This window comes from Chelonia mydas, chromosome 10, assembly GCF_015237465.2.
Source record: "Chelonia mydas isolate rCheMyd1 chromosome 10, rCheMyd1.pri.v2, whole genome shotgun sequence".
Classification (NCBI taxonomy): Eukaryota; Metazoa; Chordata; order Testudines; family Cheloniidae; genus Chelonia; species Chelonia mydas.
In genome coordinates this window covers 57,386,937-57,406,220 of record NC_051250.2, presented here as the reverse complement: position 1 = coordinate 57,406,220, position 19,284 = coordinate 57,386,937, and the positions used below count along the sequence as shown (strand labels likewise).

The window sequence follows — 19,284 nt, the reverse complement described above, 5'->3', positions numbered from 1 at the left end:
AGCCTATCCCAGGACTCAGCTTCTCTTTGAAACCACCCACCCAGAAGGGAGCAGGGATAGAGCACACCAATGGAACCTCAGTCTGTGAAGGGCTCCCCTTTCTTCCTACAAGCACAAGGTCCATCAGCAAAATCCCAAGTCTCATTTACTTCTCTTAGCCTTTATCCCATGCTAGACAGTGGACATAAGCTCTAATGAATGTTTAGTTCCTAGAAATCTCCTAATATTAAACTTCCAATTTGTACCCTTTTTAACCTAACTGGACCTCCACGATGAGATCAAGAAGGCAGAAAATAAATAAATAGTGTAAAATTCCTTCCTGACACCAAAAACATTAGACCCACGGCATCCTGATAGCTCACTATATTACAACAACAAGGAGGAAGTACCGGGCAGCTAAAGATGCAAGGGGCCCCCAAATGCACAAGAAGGGTTTAAATTGATGGAAGGGAGATGCATCAGGGCCAAATAGCTTCTCAGCTCCACCCTGGCTGGCCAATAGGAGACAGAGAACCCAAGGTAGCAGGGGCCCAGCTCTGATATTTCCAGGTATTTGCCCATGATTAGGCCTCAACTGGAGTATTGTGTCCAGTTCTAGGCGCCACATTTCAGGAAAGACGTGGACAAATTGGAAAAAGTCCAGAGAAGAGTAACAAAAATAATTAAAGGTCAAGAAAACACAACCTATGAGGGAGGACTGGAAAAAAATTGGTTTAGTCTGGAAAAGAGAAGACTGAGAGGGGACATGATAATAGTTTCCAAGGACATAAAAGGTTGTTACGAGGAGGAGGGAGAAAAATTGTTCTCCTTAACCTCTGAGGATAGGACAAGAAGCAATGGGCTTAAATTGCAGCAAGGGCGGTTTAGGCTGGGTTTATTGCCTAGGGAGGATGTAGAATTTCTGTCATTGGAGACTTTTTAAGAGCAGGTTAGACAAACACCTGTCAGGGATGGTCTAGATAATGCTTAGTGGTGCAGGAGTGCATCCTTGAGTGCAGGGGACTGGACTAGATGACCTCTTGAGGTACCTTCCAGTCCTACAATTTTATGATTCATCCCCTGCCTTTCCCTTATGGGAGCTGGTTATCATACCTGCTGATCCAACTAACATCTCTCCTCCCACCACTGAGATGGGGGGGCAGGGGAGAATGACATTCTTTGCAAGTCCTTTTAATGAAAAAAAAATTGCACCTGCCTTAAGTGAGTCAGTAGGATCCAGCTGTCCTCTGCTCTTTCTGCAGCTGGGAGAGGAGTTTGCCTGGATCTAAGCATCCCCTGGAACCGTCCTGGTACTAATGCCTAGTGAAGAAGGATGCTTCTTCCCCTTATTAGGAAACATCACAACCAGGAGGGTCACTCCTTCAAGGTCCCATAAGGACCTGAACTTCTTGCCACATATGCAATGATCATGTAATGGAAATATCCTATTGTAAGGTGACACAGAATGTGAAAGGGGCTTTTGAAAATTTTACCCCAAGTCCCATTTTCAAGAGAGACTCGGGCAGTTAGGCTCCTAAGTCTCTTTTGAAACTGGTATGGAGGAGCCTAAGTCACCTAGGTGCTTTGAGAATATTCTCCTATATCTCCTACAAGGGTATGTTATTAGAGAGTACATGTACCACAACCTATACAAGGAATTTTTATCTTGACTTTCTAGAGACAAATACTTGAGATCTGCTCTAATGGCTTCAGAGGTCACCCAAAACCCTAAACAGAATTATAAGCTTGTATTAAATGGTTGCTTTAGCATACTGCTACTTGCTTGGCATCTACTAGCACATATACATTAGTTATATGTCCCCTGCAGAGTTACTATGTTATTGGCTATGCATGTAATAATGTTGTAGAGTCACAACAACTGTACCTTATCCTTATTGTAGACATTGTATCATGCACCATAATTATACGGCCCATATTTCCTGTGTAATTTCAGTTATTGTGAGAGACAGGCTCAAACCAAACCTCAGATTCAAACAGCATCAAACTTTGAAAAAGGTCAGCTTTTGACCAAGCTTTGCAGCTTATGCCTAGTTATTAACGGATTGTATTATGCAGCATTTCACTCAATAGAAGTGTATTTTTTTTAAAACAACTTTATTCCTCCATGTATTTTAAGCTGTACTGCATAAATAGTCTTTGCAGGTTTTGTATTCCTTGTTACTAGGTATGTTATATAAATTTCATTTCAGAGGCACTGGGGTCACAGCATCAGCACATTAGAATAAAGAAAAATCAACACAGCTCAGCAACCAAATTTCGACTCTATACAGACACAACTGAAGAAGGCTGTCTGATTTTGTTTGATCAGTTGGAAACTCTTGACAAATGCAGTTTCAATGCCTCTCTTCCTCTGGTGATGATAGTCCACGGATGGTCGGTATGAACTTCACATTATTTTCTTTTTAATTCAAGATGCATCTGATCTGATCTACTTCCCTTCTTATTATGTTACTACCAAAGTATCTTCCAAGGAAAGGTTAAGAAAAGAATGACTGCATATTTCCTTAGTAGGAAACATATCTTGAAATAGTCCAGAGTCTGTTACTCCCATTGAATTCGGAGACAGAATATCAACCTCTCATAGAGGAGACCTGTGTTAGAGATTATTTTCATATTCCCTGGTTTAAACCCAGTAGAGTCTGAACAAGTAGCTGAATTAATGTGCTATATCTCTAAAGGCTCATGTACTGATTTCATTTCTGTTCTATTTGCTAACAGATACTTCCAGATTGTTATTGAAAAGAAGTGCTCAAAATCTCCCCACATCTCTTTCACACACACCTTGAAGAGAAATTCTCTATAAACACTTTCAGCTGAAAATGGAGCCTTGAACAGCAATAAATAACCATTGAACTGGTTCCAAGTTAAAAAAAAAAATTAAAAAGCCAGTTCAAACAGCCGTTCTAGTCTGCAGTGAATTTTGATCAGCTCTTCAGTTTAAAAAAATGTTCATTTAACAGACATTCAAAGCAGAATCTTATAGAAGCCACACTTACTAGCAAAGGTGGGCAAAACTGTCTGAGCAAATCTTTTATCACAGAAAACTTTATAGGGCATTGCCCCCAAGCACATGGATGTAATATCTTTTGGCATTAGTAGGAGCTATAGATGAATAGGGATGGAGAATGCACCACTAAAATTATTTCAGTAAAGGACCCCAAATAAATATGTAAGGGAAAAAAAGATAAACAACTCTCTTCCGAATTCCCATTGAGCTTTTTGTAACAAAGTGGAAAATGACGATGCAATTTGAAATTGGAAGAGGAATACCATATCAGAAGTTTGGACACAGTGAACCAGGGTTTCAACTTGTTCTGCAACCTGGTTAACAGTTCCAGTTTTGTAAAACTCAAGTGAAGTTCCCCATATCAGGTACAGACATGTAAATTCAAGAGCTTTTATTTGGACCCTGTCTACAATGAGGTTGAAATCTTGGCCTCATTGAGGTCAATGGCAAAACTCCCATCAACTTCAGTGGAGCCAACATTTTACTCTGGGTCTTTAACCAAACTGGGGGACCTTATTCAAACACTGTCCTCATTGAGCAAACAATGAGCCTGAGCCTATTCCCACTGAAGTCAGTGACAAAACTTCTTAACTTCAGCATGAGAGGGATCAGGGCCTGAGTTGGAACTCTGTGCTTAAGCCAAATTTAAACATGGATTCTCAAACTCTGTTAGAGGGTCAGTGGAGAAGAGATTTAGAAGCCTGTAAGTGGCCCGGTGAAGGGAATGTATTCAATTAGTTTAACTTAATTCTGACAGCTTTAGCAATTAGAAAATTTGGCTGTATTAGATTTGATAGAAACTAAAGATTCTTACAATCAAAAAAGCATTAGGAATTTATGACCCATTGAATTGAATGGGACTCCTCAGGCGAATACAGGCTTCATGATCAAACCTTTAAAAAAAAAGAGAGAGAGCGAGAGAGAGAGCAAGCACGCATGCGCACAACAAGAACAAAAATGGGGCAGGACAGATTTCAAAATGATTGATGGAATCTTCTAGAAAATCAGAAGTCTGGAACTCTAGATGCCCAGCAACCTTTCACCACCACACCTACCCCTTTCCCTGTACCTAGGATTTTTGGAGGGTAGCTGCTGTAAAATGAAGTCTGAGAAATTACTCAATTATCCCTGGAAGATAGAGTAAATACAGTGGCACCTGTTCATTGTCAAGGGCCCATGTCAAAAGGCCCAAAAGTTGAATGCTTTTGATATTGGCTCTTGAGTTTGTTTTATCCTTCTGATCTTACTACTATATGCAATCATTTTATCGTCATCCTCAGAAGTGATATACAAAACCTGATGACTACTAAATAATCCTCCTTGCTCACATATTCTCGTTTTCATGCAATTAGTTGTCAGGAATTGCATAGGAATGTACTTGGTAAAGAGGTTCTCCCCCCCCCCAAACCCTTTTTTACAGGTAGATGGAATGTTAGAAGGGTGGATCTGGAAGATGGTAGCAGCCCTGAAATCTCAGCATAAACAAACAAATGTGATTATTGCAGACTGGCTTACACTTGCTCACCAGCATTACCCTATAGCAGTACAGAATACACGCAATATAGGACAAGAGATAGCAGGTTTCCTGGAATGGCTGGAGGTAAGTGCCCCGAATCAAAATGTGTTTCTTTGAGCAAGACTATTTTCTCGTTTTGTTTATGCTTTCACCTTAGTTTGAAGTTATGTTGTTAATGTGCTCTGCTTCACTCACTTACATTCTTTCATTGCAATGCACAAACAAATTTCTTCCATAAACTTTAAGATGACTTCATAAAAATTTTATTGTGCAAGAGAGAGTCAGCAAGTGGCCTTCTGTTTATTAAAACATTTGATATTACTTTAGAGATGTGATCGTTTCATGCTACTGTAATTTTCTTTGTTCTGTTAGCACTTCTGCAGGCAGCTGTTTGTCTGAGTTATAAACCTGTACTGGATAATAAAGCTCAAGTTCAAAACACTTAAACTGACAGTGGTCGGTGGAAGCAGGGGAGGGATGAAAGAGCAACACATTTTCAGAGCCTGGTTTTACGTGAGCATCATTGGCAAGAAGAATGGGCTTCGCTGGACAGGGGCGGAGGTGTTTTGGCTTCAGTTCCCATCTCTGCCACAGACTTTAAGGGTGATCTTGGACAAGTCTTTGCTTCAGTTCTCCACAGCTGGCACTAAGCACTTTGGTCCCCTCAGGCCCTCCCCAAAGTGGACTCAGCTGCTGTGGAAGGAGCAGCAAGGCCTGAGCTATGCTAATGTGATGAGTCCCAGCACTGGCCACTGCGCCTGGTTTCAGTTAAAGAGGGAGCACCCTCACAGAGACAGACACGTGCTTCAAAGCTGTCCTAGCTGTGGCAGGCAGCCATGCCAGAGCTGCAATGGTCTGATGGCTACCAGCTACTGCTTTTGCCATGATGGTGATGGAGGAGCGCGATGATGATATTTCAGCTGATGGAGGAGTGAAGACTGACAGAACAAGAGCTACCCATAAAAATCAGGTGCTTTAGGCAGCCCCCTATTTAGCGTGCACACACACACAGAGCTGGTCCAGGATTCCCCATATGTAAAATGGGATAATGCTTCCCTACCTCACAGGGAAAATATGAAGTCACAGGCCACATCTACACTAGAGAGATTTGTTGGCATAGCTATGTTGGTTGAGGTGTGAAAACACACACACCCTCACCCACAAGCCTAGCCAACACAGCTGTCCTGGCAAAAACCCCAGTGTAGATGCAACTGTGCTGACAGAAGAGTGCTTCTATTGGCAGAGCTAATGTCATCTGGAGAGGTGGTGTAGCTATGCCACCAGAAAACCTTCTGTCACCATACACTGCATCTACACTCAGGGTCTCTGCCAGTATAACTGTGCTGGTATAGCCATATCAGGAAAGTCTGCGTAGTGTAGACCAGCCCACTTCCTTTTAGTCGTGGCTATGTCTACACTGAACTTTCTTTTGGGGGGAAAAAGAAGTCTGTAAAGTTGACTGAGAAATTTGTAACAAACGCTAATGAAGAGCAAAGCATCTACCACCGGTGATGGAAGGATTATGAGTCCGGTGGCACCTTAAAGACTAACAGATTTATTTGGGCATAAGCTTTTTTCGGTAAAAAACCCACTTCTTCAGTTGTATGACTCCATGCATCTGAAGTGGGTTTTTTACCTACGAAAGCTTATGCTCAAATAAATCTGTTAGTCTTTAAGGTGCCACCGGACTCCTTGTTGTTTTTGTGGATACAGACTAACACAGCTACCCCCTGATACTTATGGAGAGTGGACACTATGCCACAGAGAGCACGAAGATAACTGGTGTCACCCTTCTACTTTGTGAGATTAAAAGTAACCTTTGCTCTTGTTCAAACTGGGTCATGGTGGCAGTGACCTGAAGTGATATTTTGATAGCTGGTTAGTGATCTATGTGAGACAAGCGGGTGGACTTAGTGCAATTCCCAGAGGAGAGGTGGCACATCAGAGACATCACTGACGATCATACTTGCTAGCTGTCTCAGCAGACAAACCAAGGACTGACTACAGCATGGGGCTGAAGAAGTGATTCTGAGCACATTGCTGTGGCAGCATGGGTGGATTCCTTTATGCTGTGTCCCCCCAAGATTTACACTGGCTGTCACCTGTCACAGCTTTACGTTCCATTGAGAGGGAGATTAAATTCACTGGAGAGAAAGTGTTCATAAAGTAAACAGTGCTAACAAAACACAGTTGTGTTGAAACTAATGAAACGACAACAAAAACTACCCCCAGTCCACTTAGCAATGAGAATTTTCCTTTCCACCCTCCAGAAGTGTATTTCTGATGTGTGTCCAACTGCTTAGAGCCAGATGTGAACACCTGAAATGGCCACAGTGGAGGTATCAAATATTTCAGAGGTGTATGTGTTTTAATTGAAAATACAAAGAAAGCCAATCTTAGAGTTCTTAGTCCAGGTGTTTAGGAGGCATCATTTCTAGTTTAGCAACATCTGTTAAGAAAACTATTAATTTCAGATTTCCCAGGTGTAATTTCTGAGAATCACCTTTCACAAGAATTTACTATTTTCCCTCTAAATACTTCTCTCTAGTGGAGATTGAGAAATGTAGCAGAATAACATGGCTTCCGGTAAAGTCCACCCTGAAAGGTTTGGATATTTCTGTAAGAGACACAAATACCACATTTTTCTTTCCAACTCAGAAAATTCTTGTGCCTCGGAGTGTAAGTGAGAGAGCTAAGATATGTGCCGTATTAAGTAGGAAGAGTGATGAGCCCAAGGCCATTCTACTTCAGTGGGCTTGTTTCAGATCAGATACCCAGTTGTACAAATTAGTCCAAGAAATGACACTGATGTATCACTTTACATTTCTGATGAGAAGGGCTGTGATACTTTGCTTGCAATATGCATCAGTGTCTCAGTATGAGGTGACAGTACACTATATGTAAAGGATTGTTTTGCCCTGTATTTAACACACATCCAGCAATTGAAAAGCAGAATACTGCAGACACAGATAATACAACACCTGCAACATTTCTAATGAAGATCAGCAAACCCCTGCTATTTCTACCCAGGGCCTACCTGAGCAGAGTATGTGAACAACAGTGTCTAATTGTATGGCAGTTTCCTGAAGTATGCACATGTCCAGTAGAAGTTAAATTAAGTTAAAACCAGCAAATGCCTTTTGTGACCTAAGCACCTCATTCGATCATTGGTATCAAAATACAAACTGGCTTGTGTTGTAACCGATGGGAATTCTTAGACAGCAATTACCAGTTTATTTTTCATTTTTTATGCACCTAAATCAAACTGCTGATGTCTTCCAGGAATCTGTTCAATTTTCCAGAAGCAATGTTCATCTAATTGGGTACAGCCTAGGAGCTCATGTTTCAGGGTTTGCTGGCAGTTATATTAGTGGCACAAACAAGATTGGAAGAATTACAGGTAAAAAAATATTTATAACTTTAATAGAACAGCCAGCTGGCTTCATTGCTTAAGTGTACTGATACTTAACAGCCTTATGTTACAGCTTACATTAGAACTATAATTTTTTAAAAATGAGCAATCTTATCTTCACTGATTGTGTGAGTACATAACAGTGATATTTACACTGGATTTTCAAAGGTTTTCTTGTAATTAATTTATTTCAGGAGTCCTATAATGCAGTGTGCTAAATAAATTTACGTTTGTACTGGTCTTCTTTTCTAATATAATTATTCCAAATTTTTACACACACACTGAGGTCCTGATTCTGAAAATACTTAGACATGTAAGCAACTTTGTATGCTTGAATAGTCCCGACGAACTCAATGGAACTATGCAAGTGTGAAAATTTACTCGTATGTGGGATCAAAAACTGAAAGATCTGCAGATATTGTTCTCTGTGGGCGTATTTTAGTAGTTATATAATTATTGCAGATATTCATGTCTTTAAAGGAAGGCCCATTGTTTTGTATAATGTAGTGCTGAACAGAGGTAAGCCAGACACCCATCATTTGGAACCGGATCCCCAAAACAAATATGTTTAAATCCAGTGTTTTGTTCAGGCCCACCACCATGAGGGAGCAAAAAGTAATGTCTATAGCCTCAAGCTCCATATATGTTACAGTTTGCAGGACATCCACTACAGGTCCTAAGGTGAATCCTAGGGCAAAACTCTTCTGATTATTAGGTCTTATGAGTAAGGCCCTGTGTAAATAAAGATTTCATGGAGGGCATGGAAATCATGAAAATGCCTCCAAACTGTGATCTCTTAAGTATTTGTCCTTGAAACTGACTACATTTACATGTGAAATTCATTCAGTCTTTGAAATTGACTAACATTAGTTGTACAATTCATTCCATCCTCAAAATTGATTAATTTCAGTTGTAAAATTTATTCCCTGCAAACTCTGTGAAATTCAATACTTTGCCATTTCTGCTATGATGAATTTTCTTTTAAAAAAAAAAAAAAAAAAAAAGATTTACGCAGGGTCCTACTTATGAACCTTCTTACTTATTTGCCTTCTCCAACCTGATCAAAACCAAAGTCCACACAATATCTAGAGTCCAAACATAAACCCTTCCTGGGGTTTGCCTATTTAACAAAGGAATAGGAGATAAGATAAAGTTCAACTCATGCCTTTGCCCCAGGCGTGACAGCTCTCAGGATTCCTACCTCAGGCCTGCTCATTCTACACCCTATATTCTCTATTCCTGAAGAACTGCTCCTACCTCCCTTATACCAGGTGTCAAAATAAACCACTGCCTTCAGTGAGCCAGCAGAATTCACTGGATATTGCTGGGAAAGGGTTAACACCTGCTCACAGGGCGGGGTGTCTCAGGCACTGCCAGCCTTCTACAGATCTGTAGGAAGAATACCACAGCGTCCAAATGTATTTTCTCAGTTCACCACATGATTCTTTTTCTTTGACAGAAGCTGTAATGAGTGGTGATATAAATGGAAGAGAAGCACATTTAGAGTCTGCCAAATGCTTGATATTTAAAGGCAAAGTGCACCCTTCTGAAAATATTTCTCTTAGCTGTAACCACTGTACTTTTTCTTGGCTGGCCAATGCCTGTGCAAGGGCTCTGACAATAAAAAAATGCAATTGTTGTATTTTTAGAGCTGTGAAATAGTCCATTTTGGACTAGTTGTGCATTGACTGCCGGTTCGTTCTCCTTCTAATGTACATTTTCTTGAAGTTACTCATTTTCTGCAGTGGAATGGTAATTAGAGCCTTGATCCTGCTTCCGCTAAAGTCTCTGACAAAATTCCCATTGACTTTAGTGGTGCAAAAGCAGGCCTCATCAGAAAAGCCATACGAACTCCACTTGCAGCAAAGAAGCAGAATTTAGCACTTAAGCTTTTATTTAGGTTTTGGTTGGAAAAAGAAGCAAATTTCTCATTGCAAAAAGTTTATGCTCTAATGGGAATTAGATTCAGTTTTGAAGCTTCTCCCACTGGTGTAGAAACTGGGCTGAAATTCTTCTAAGCACAGAATCTTAGGATATCCAGTACTTACGTGTTCTGAATTGGAAGAATTACCGTAAGGATCTTTCTTGTAATATTTCTGTACACCATCTTCCAGCCTGAGTCCAAACCAAGGAAGTGCAGAGGTCCACAAGCATCAACCAAAGGATTCCACTCAAGTATGGTTCAAGTTCTGGGAAAAGGTTCAGAGTGCTTCTTATTTTATCCTAAGTAGTTTGGCCATCCCTAGCAGGAACCCTCAATATACCCTTTACCCTTTAAGGGTGAGCAAGTGAGAAAATGCTTAAAATAATTAAAATACATTATTTCTAATTATAATTAGGTATATTCTTCAGTAGCACTGAAATAAGCTTGCAACAATAATCTCCATTAACTGAACACTGAATGGAAAATATCTACAAAAATTGGCCTCACATTCGTTATAGCCAACTTTACTTTTAATACACATGTGCCAATTCTGCTCCCATTAGACAAGGGGATTAGCAGGACTATCCAAGCAGTGTCTGGGCCAGAGTAGCCTTCTAGACACAGAAAAGCAGCTAAAAATGTACATGGGACATTAAAAAAAATTAGTTCTTCAATAGCCTTCAGAAAGTAAGGTGATAGGCACCTTGGAAAAATATTTAATAAACTAAATCTAACACTCCAAGTCTGGAATATTTTTTCTAAAGAGGGATAATTATTAGCCTTGAAGTACAGTCATTTTATGGTGGAGAATCATTCTGAATAAAAATAGCTAACCAGACACCAGAAGCCTTTCTATAAACAAACCAAACATTATGAAGTCTCAGGTCTCAAATGTAAGGTAAAAGTCAAGCTTAATGTGGAACACCTGTCTGCAATAGGGCCTCTGCCATGTGTGACCTCTGCAGGATTTAAAAACCAAAATTAAGTAAACACCACCCAAGCAGACGTAGTGGCAGTGAACACGGCTTGTCTACAACAAACACATCTATCTCTTCAGACTAGTGTCCTTGTATATATAGCAATTACTGTTTGTTAGTGTCTATATTTGCTTTTAACTCTTTGGGTGTAGTTTTGTTCCCCCTACTCGTGGCCTTTTTGTCCCTAGTCTTGTTTCTTAGCATAAAGAAGGCAAGCCGTCACTAAAAGTCTGGACAGTCATAGAGTGTGTTTTTCTCAGTTTTATGGTATTAATTTCATAACTTCTTTTGGTAAAACAAATCTACTGTAACTCTCAAACAGATTATTTGCATTTATTGTAGGCCTTGACCCCGCTGGTCCTTTGTTTGAAGGAATGTCACCAACAGACCGTTTATCTCCAGATGATGCAAACTTTGTAGATGCAATTCATACATTTACTCAACAGCACATGGGTCTCAGCGTAGGGATCAAGCAGCCAGTGGCGCATTTTGACTTTTATCCCAATGGAGGCACCTTTCAACCTGGCTGCCACATCATGCACGTGTATAATCACATTGCACAGTATGGAATCACTGGTAAGAAGTGCTTTTTGTCATGTCAAGGAAGCATTGCAGTCTGACTGACAGCAGCTCTGAGAAACTTCTAAATGTCCGTGTGCAATTAAATAGCCTAAAGTATCACCCAATATAAACAACATACTGTAAAAGGGAGCTTTTCTTAGCTAGAAACTGATTACCTGATTTTTAAGATGCTCTAAGCACCCACGGTTCACATTGACTTGAGTGAGAGCTCTGGGCACTTAGCACCTCTGAAAATTAGGACAAAAGCATCCTACTATCAACCAATCTGGAATGAGTCCAAGGATACTTATTTTGGGTACTGAGGCAAGAGGAGAGTTTACCCTAATTAAGACAGATACATTTACAATGCAATTAGTTATTTAAAATCAAATAAAATTCAGTATTGTACTACTTACCTCCCCGAATTATCTCCCCCCTTGCTACCCTCACAATCCTCAGGTACTACCCTGCAAAGTGGACAAACTCGCTCTCTCTCTCTCTAGGACCTTATTGCCAATTAGACAAGTAACAATCTAAGTTTTATATATAGAATCTCTGTCCTAGTGTAGCGCAATGTAAATGTACAGGGACACCCCTGAAGGAGGTTGTAACTGCTGCAATATACTGCCGGAAGATAAGGCACTCATGCAGAGTGACAATTAGAATGATTTGCTGAAACACCAGAACAGGGCAGAGTTTGCCCAACATACTGCATTCCAAAACATTTTCAGCTGTTCTCACAATACCAAGAAATAAAGCTATTAGATAGCCCATATCTGGCTTCAGCAGCTATGAATTAGGAAGCTCATGAGTGAGGATGTGTTTTCATAGTCTACCATGGTATATAACCACATAGAGAGGAAAATAAGATATAAAACTGTAATACTAAGGGAAAAGACTGTTAAAAATTACTTTTAAATTGAAGGCTGTTGATAGCAGCATGAAGAATAAGTACCCTAGTGTCAGGCTTGTTTCTCAACAATTTACTGTGGGAATAATGCATTCATGTTGTTCCTGTTGAACAACAGCAGCTGCAAATGTGATTCATCAGGGAGGTTAGTCACTTAAATAGGTGTACGATATGCCAGGTATTACAGGAACAGCCAAAGTGCAGCACAGCGTTCTGCAATGCAGCCCACAGTGGCTGTCCTCTTTAATATGAAGTGAAGTCTGAAAAGACTACAGATACCAGCATGCTATGTTCCATATGGAACAGCCAAGATGGGGCATTGCATTCTGGTACCTGTAGTCTGAACAATTTTATTAAAGAAGAGGATGTTTACAATCTGTTCCATTTTGTACACATTAGTTCCTGCTACGTTTGCCAGCTCAGTCAGATAGTGTTTGGATGCTCCTTGATAGAATTAAGAATTCTACATGTGTCTCTGCGGGGATTGTCTAACTGATAGGATTTAGTAGTAAATATGATGTGTTGAGAAGGATCAATAAGATTTACATGGCAGCTTACTACACTGCTTTGTAACTTGGCACGGGAAGTGGGGGCACGGGAATGTCAAGGGTTTTGCTATTATATTTTCCAGGGATCACTCAGACAGTGAAATGTGCACACGAGAGGTCGGTTCATCTGTTCATTGACTCTCTACTGCATGATGATAAGCAAAGCATGGCCTACTGGTGCAACGATATCCACACCTTTAACAAAGGAATGTGCCTCAGTTGTAGGAAGAACCGTTGCAACACCCTGGGCTACAACATCAGAAAGGAGAGGCTCCAGAGAAACAGACGGCTCTTTTTGAAAACACGAGCACATGCGCCTTTCAAAGGTTAGTAGGTACACTTGCTCAGGAGCCCAACTAGAAAATGAAGTGAGAAAATTAACTAGGTTTTTGGATCTTGTTAAGTCATTTGCCTAAGTGATAAAATCACTAGGTAAAAATCAGTTTGTCCAGATAGTTGTGAATCCTAGTGGGCTTTTCCCCCCAGCCATTCCATCAAGAGCTCTCTTAATATTTTAATGGGAGAAGCGAGTTGCATGCTTATCACACAGTAACTGTGGATTCGTGGTTTCTAAGCTGCTCAGGTCCTGATCTGCAGAATTTTCTTATAGCTAACTCAAACCGAACAATTGGTATAGCATATGCAGGCTGCCAGCCAAGCCAAAAAAAACCCCCATAATTGCTCAGGGAGACCTGTAAGACCTCCCATTCTGACTGTGGTACAAATTTTATCTGTAATTAGTCTATAGCAGACATACAAATGATTACTTTTCAAACAGAAGACAGAACAGAATAGTGTGGGTTTTTATAGGGTGGAATTGTAGAACTAAAATGAAGCTACTGGAATTCTAGTGTTATCTTCATTAAATCACTTTGTCAGGAGCACAATAACAGCTCACTATTTGAATTTGGAGAGAAAACACATACATAATTACACCAGTTACTATTGGGGGGGTGGAAATAGGTCTGATAGAGAATTACGGAATAGAGGCCTATCTGCAATATAAAAATTGTCAAGGGACCTGGTTACATACTAACTACAACATGAGTTCTCAGCTTTGGGACTGAGGGATGGGAGGATGGGAACTGGTATCAGGGGTTCAAAGCCACCATACCCTTTCCATATTGCTATCAGTAAGGGAGGTCCTGGAATGCAAGAGGTTAAGAACCACTGAGTTACAACACAGTGAACACACAGTCCCATCTTGTAGTGTAGCTGGGTCCATGCTAATGACTTGGAAACACAGTAAGAGCCCATCTACACTGCAAGACAGAATCAGGTTTAACCATGTCCCAGGGCTATTGTGCTGTAACCATGTCCACTGACACAATTGCTTTTGAAGTGTAGACGGGCATTGGGTGAGAGTTTGAAATAGTAAAGTAAACAACACACCTCTTTTCATCACCCCCAAGGTCTTTGGTGGCATCCAATTACCTCTCGAAATCAGGACTGAGTCCTCCAGCCCAGGTCATTTCCTACAAATAGTTCTTACAGTAGTTAAGATGACTTAACTGCAGGTGGCAGACACACACCATCCCATTCCTGACCCCCACAGCTGTGTGGGGGTGACAGGGCATTGGATAGTCAGGGGCAGCCAGAGTAAGAGAGGGGAAGGAAAGGCAAAGGCTGGCAGCTTGGGGAGGATGTAGGAGGAGGAGCCAGGAACAGGCTCCTCCCCTTCCCCCCACTCGACAGCTCCTCCCCTTTCTCCTGCTCCTGCTGCCACCTGCTGGCTCCAAGCTCACGGGAACTAAAAAGAAGGAGGCAGGAGAGCACTGAGGTCAGAGGGGAGAACGTCTCTCTGTCCTCAGGGCTGTTCCCTGCATCACAGAGCATCCAGCAGCGTGGGAATTGCAGGGGAAAGCCTGTGCTGCAGGAGATTCTGCTGGGACTCCACAGATGCAATGTGTGCCAGCGCCAGTCTGGCCCACACGGTCTCAAATGCTGTTAAAGAGAGTATGAGAATTGTCTGAAGGAGACACTGTGTTCAGTCCTTCTCCCTCTTTTCAGAAATAAGCTATTTATTGTCACCACTTTGGACGCTGAGAGGTTGCCAGAGGGAAAGGGGATGCCTACATAGTTTGCACATCCCTAGAACAAGCTCTGCTTATGTACAGAACTACTGAGTTTTGCTGCTTATACTTTGCAGTATGATGTCCCCAGTGCTCCATGTGTAATTCAATGTAATACTTTCACACACATTTGGCTTCTTTTGAAAGATTTTTGGAAACCCTTCCTCTAATCCTAGTTTAAAATGCATGGCATTTACTCCAAATGGGGAGGCTACAAGCACAGCTCTGTCTCAGCTACTCAGATTGGACTGGATTTAATCCATATGAAAACAGAAAAAAGTTGACATTTTCTGAATTTCCTATTTTATTTTATTTTTAATTATGTGGTAAGCTAACTGTCATGGAGCACATCACTCACCACTGGACAGGTGCCTCCTCCTGGTTGTTCTGGAGATTAGCTCGAGGCCAACACCCCATCTGTGGTCTGCACCCCATCACTCCTTCTCCGCAGTCCACTTGCAACCCTCTCACAGCGTCAGGAGCCACTGCATCCTATTCATGGTTCAGTCCCCTAGCCATGTGACTATCCATGTTCCCCTCTTCTGGGGGAGTTTAGTTCCTAGTCCAACCACTTCCCCAGTGGTGACTGCAGTCAATTGTCCTGCTACATCCCCAGTGGCAAGTGGGAGAGACCCAGGCCTGCTCACTACTCTGGGTCCCAGCCCAGGGACCCTCTGAATTGCAGTCACTTACTGCAGTCCTTTGCCTCTACTATCGCTACTACATTTCCCTAGGCCACTTCCTCAGTCTCAGCAGCCCATCCGGAGCTCTCTCTCTTCTCCCCAGGTTCCTGCCTGCATTGCTTTGTCTGAGATGCTACAGGATTGCAGCCTACTCCAGACACAGTGCTCCCTCCTCAAGCTCCAGGCAGCTATAGCCCTGCTCTTCACTGAGGCTCTTTTTATACAGGCCTGCTGGGCCTTGATTGGCCGCTCCTCACAGCCCCTCTCCTATTGGCTGCTTTTTGCCACAGCCACTCTAGGGCTCTATTAACCCCTTACAGGCCAGTGTGGGGCGGATGCCCTATCACACTGCTCAAAATATATTTTGACATTTTAGGAGCCCCTAAGCAGTCACTCTTCATTAGTTCTTCAAAGCAAAAATTTATTTTGGGTCAGCATAATAAGATCACCTTCAGGATCCATGATTAAACACTGCTTTTACGGTAAGGAATCTACTGACAAATGTATCTTGGCAAAAGAAAAGATCATTGGTATTGCTTTCTTACTGGCATCTGGAACTTTTTTCTTACCATAAGCCTTAACTCTGTTGTTCCCAATGACTTTAATTTCACTTTTAAAGACATACTGCAGTTCAATTCCTGGAACTATTCCTGATGTGAAAAAAAAGAAAAAGCCATTCTCACAGACTTTTGGGATACCAAAAGGTCAATGCCTTAACAAGAGCTTTCTTTCATAGTAGCTGCAAAACAGTCCAACAATTGTGTAAGAATCTGTATCAAGTGATCCTGAAACACTTTCCCAAGAATGCTCTAAAGATCATGTGAAAAACTCAGACAGCAAATAATTAAGAAGCTCAGTGTTATACTTCCTCATAATCTTAGTTTCTTTATGAAACTGGACATTCTATTCTTCAAGTTAATGACAGTGTATCCAGGACTGAAAGCTGACCTGGTTTCATTAAAAAGATAGCAGCTGTAAGAAGATAACACGTTTATAATAGCGCCTTTCATCCTGAAAGGTCAGTGTGTTGTACAGACCGCATGTATGTACGTAGTGGGGTCATTCACTTGCCACTGAACTGCAGCCATTCTGTGCAAGTGACACTACGCATCAGTTTTAAGGAGGGGGAGTGAATACCTTTCCATAAAAAGAAAAGGAGTGCTTGTGTCTCACGAAAGCTTATGCTCAAATAAATTTGTTAGTCTCTAAGGTGCCACAAGTACTCCTTTTCTTTTTGCGAATACAGACTAACACGGCTGCTACTCTGAAACCTACCTTTCCATAATAACTATCAGGCAGGATTGGATAATAGCATGGAATTACCTGATCTGTAATTTGACCAGGAGAGCAGGATAAACATCTAACTCTTGCTAAATGTGCCCTGGAGGCGTGAATGCCCCAAATTAGTCAGGACATCTGTTACAGGTCTTATCCAGCAGATGGCTAGAAAAAAACAACCTTCATCCTGTGGGGACAGTGAAAGGGTTTTCGCCTTTAGCTTTTGCAGAAATATATTAGAAATATATATTCATAACATGAATCTCCTTCCCAAGTCTCCAAGATCAGTGCAGGCCAAGCTTTAATTTTACATGGTTATGAGCACAGCATTTGTAAGAGGTGCAGTCTGATCAGTGTGGTCTGATGTACCACAGTAGGTTAAAATCTATTTTTAAATGATAGATTTGGTGTTTAGTGGATGGATGGGTTTGGATACTTAGCCAAACCAACCAAGGGACCCATTCTATCCACCTCTCCAACCTCTAGGTCAGTGGAGGGCAAACTATGGCCTGGGGGCTGCATCCAGCCCTTCAGACATTTTAATTTGGCACTCGAGCTCCAGCCAGGGAGTGGAGTCAGGGGCTTGCCCCGCTCTGTGCATGCCGGGGCTCCCCGCTCCACGCTATGCATAGAGGCAGCCAGGGGGCTCCGCATACTGCCCCCGCAGCTCCCATTGGCCAGCAATTGTGGCCAATGAGAGTTGCAGGGGCAGCACCTGCAGACGAGACAGCGCGCAGAGCCACCTGGCCACACCTCTGTATAGGAGCCGGAGATAGGACATGCCACTGCTTCCGGGAGCTGCTTGAGGTAAGCGACACCTGGAGCCTGCACCCCTGCCCCAGCCCTGATCCCCCCTCCCACCCTCCAAACCCCTCGGTCCCAGCCCAGAGCATCCTTCTGCACCCCCAACCTCTCATCCCCAGCCCCACGCCAGAATCCACACCCCCAGCCAAAACCCTCACTCCCTCCTGCACCCCAACCCCCAATTTAGTGAGCATTTGTGGCCCGCCATAAAATTTCCACACCCAGATGTGGCCCTCGGGCCAAAAAGTTTGCCCACCCCTGCTCTAGGTGCTGCTCCAAGCAGCATATAGGGGCCACATAGAAAGGGCAAAGTGCCAAGGAAAATTCCCCCAAAGCACACAGGATCAGTAAGACTGGCATAAGCAGACTTATACTATCCCCTTCCAAGCCCCAGCCTGGAGTGGTGGGCCTGCTGAAGGAAGGTGTGTTTGCCCATAGGGCTCAGTATTATAGGGCATATCAACAACTCATCACTGTTATGTTTCTTAATTTAAAGCCAGTTGATGTACTGGGCACAGATGGAGAGTCATCTTGCTCAGAAATCCTCTGATAGACAGTACTATATGAATGCTTTCATCAGCAGATAATGGCTTTTCCAAATGAAACTACTTCTGTTACCATTACTTCTGACAGGCTGACCGGGCAGAGGATAGACAAAGTTGGGCATTCAAAGCTGTATGGCACAATTTGCACACACAGTCAGACAATGATTTTCTGCAATTTGCTACATGTGAAAACGACATATGACATTTACACTGATGATATCTCAGCCACTCTTCTCCACAACTGCATCACTTTTTCAGTTCAAAGACTTTCCCAAACCCTCTTCTTCTAGAACCCATCAAACCTCAAAGCAGTAATGACATATTTCTTCTTTCAATGTGTTGAACAAAGTCATATTGTGAACAGATACGTGTTAAGCACCATGTATCATTATGCCATCAAGAACAGTCATCTGTTTTGCTGGGAGATGTTCCAGCAGATCACAGTGAGCAAGGCTGACATCCAGAAGAGAGTTCTCAATCCTCGTGACTACTCCGCTGCCCTTCCCAGTCCACAGAAGGATTTCTATCTATACAGCTGTACAGAATCCAGGGAAATCACACCAGGAACTGCCTGCTTACTCTCTGTGACACACATCAGAAATTCTCAGAATTAAATCTTATGAAATCTGAAAGATTTCCCACAGAAAACTCCCCCCACCCATTTCCCCTACATCACACCACTAAAGAGAGCAGTGGGGACCCAAAAAGTGTCGGCTAACGCTGTTTGGCAATGATTGACAACTGCTGACTTTTTAATGGTGACCAATGCATTTGATAAAATAAATAAAAGGGAAACGACTTTCAAGTGTCTGCTCTGAACTGCAAACTTCTGCTATCACATGAGTATGCTGCCTGCATGACCATGCCTCACCTTGCAATTTCTTCTCCTGTGCAGTTTACCATTATCAATTCAAGATACACTTCATCAATGAAATTCAAGAGAAGCAGGTAGAACCAACTTTTACCGTCTCTCTGACAGGCACTAAAGAAGATGCTGAAAATCTCCCCATCACGCTGTGAGTATTAGACACAAAGTCCCTATTTTAT

At 42.1% G+C, this 19,284-nt stretch overlaps 1 protein-coding gene across 1 annotated transcript in view; it reads left to right on the top strand.

The window, feature by feature from the left end:
• LIPC (lipase C, hepatic type) overlaps positions 1-19,284 on the top strand; it is a 75,279-nt gene that overhangs the window by 48,774 nt on the left and 7,221 nt on the right. Inside the window, exons 2-7 of the mRNA XM_007056413.3 lie at positions 2,190-2,377; positions 4,428-4,607; positions 7,806-7,923; positions 11,179-11,412; positions 12,939-13,181; positions 19,133-19,253. Of these exons, the coding sequence (XP_007056475.2) occupies positions 2,190-2,377; positions 4,428-4,607; positions 7,806-7,923; positions 11,179-11,412; positions 12,939-13,181; positions 19,133-19,253 (1,084 nt within the window). The remainder of the gene's footprint in view (positions 1-2,189; positions 2,378-4,427; positions 4,608-7,805; positions 7,924-11,178; positions 11,413-12,938; positions 13,182-19,132; positions 19,254-19,284) is intronic.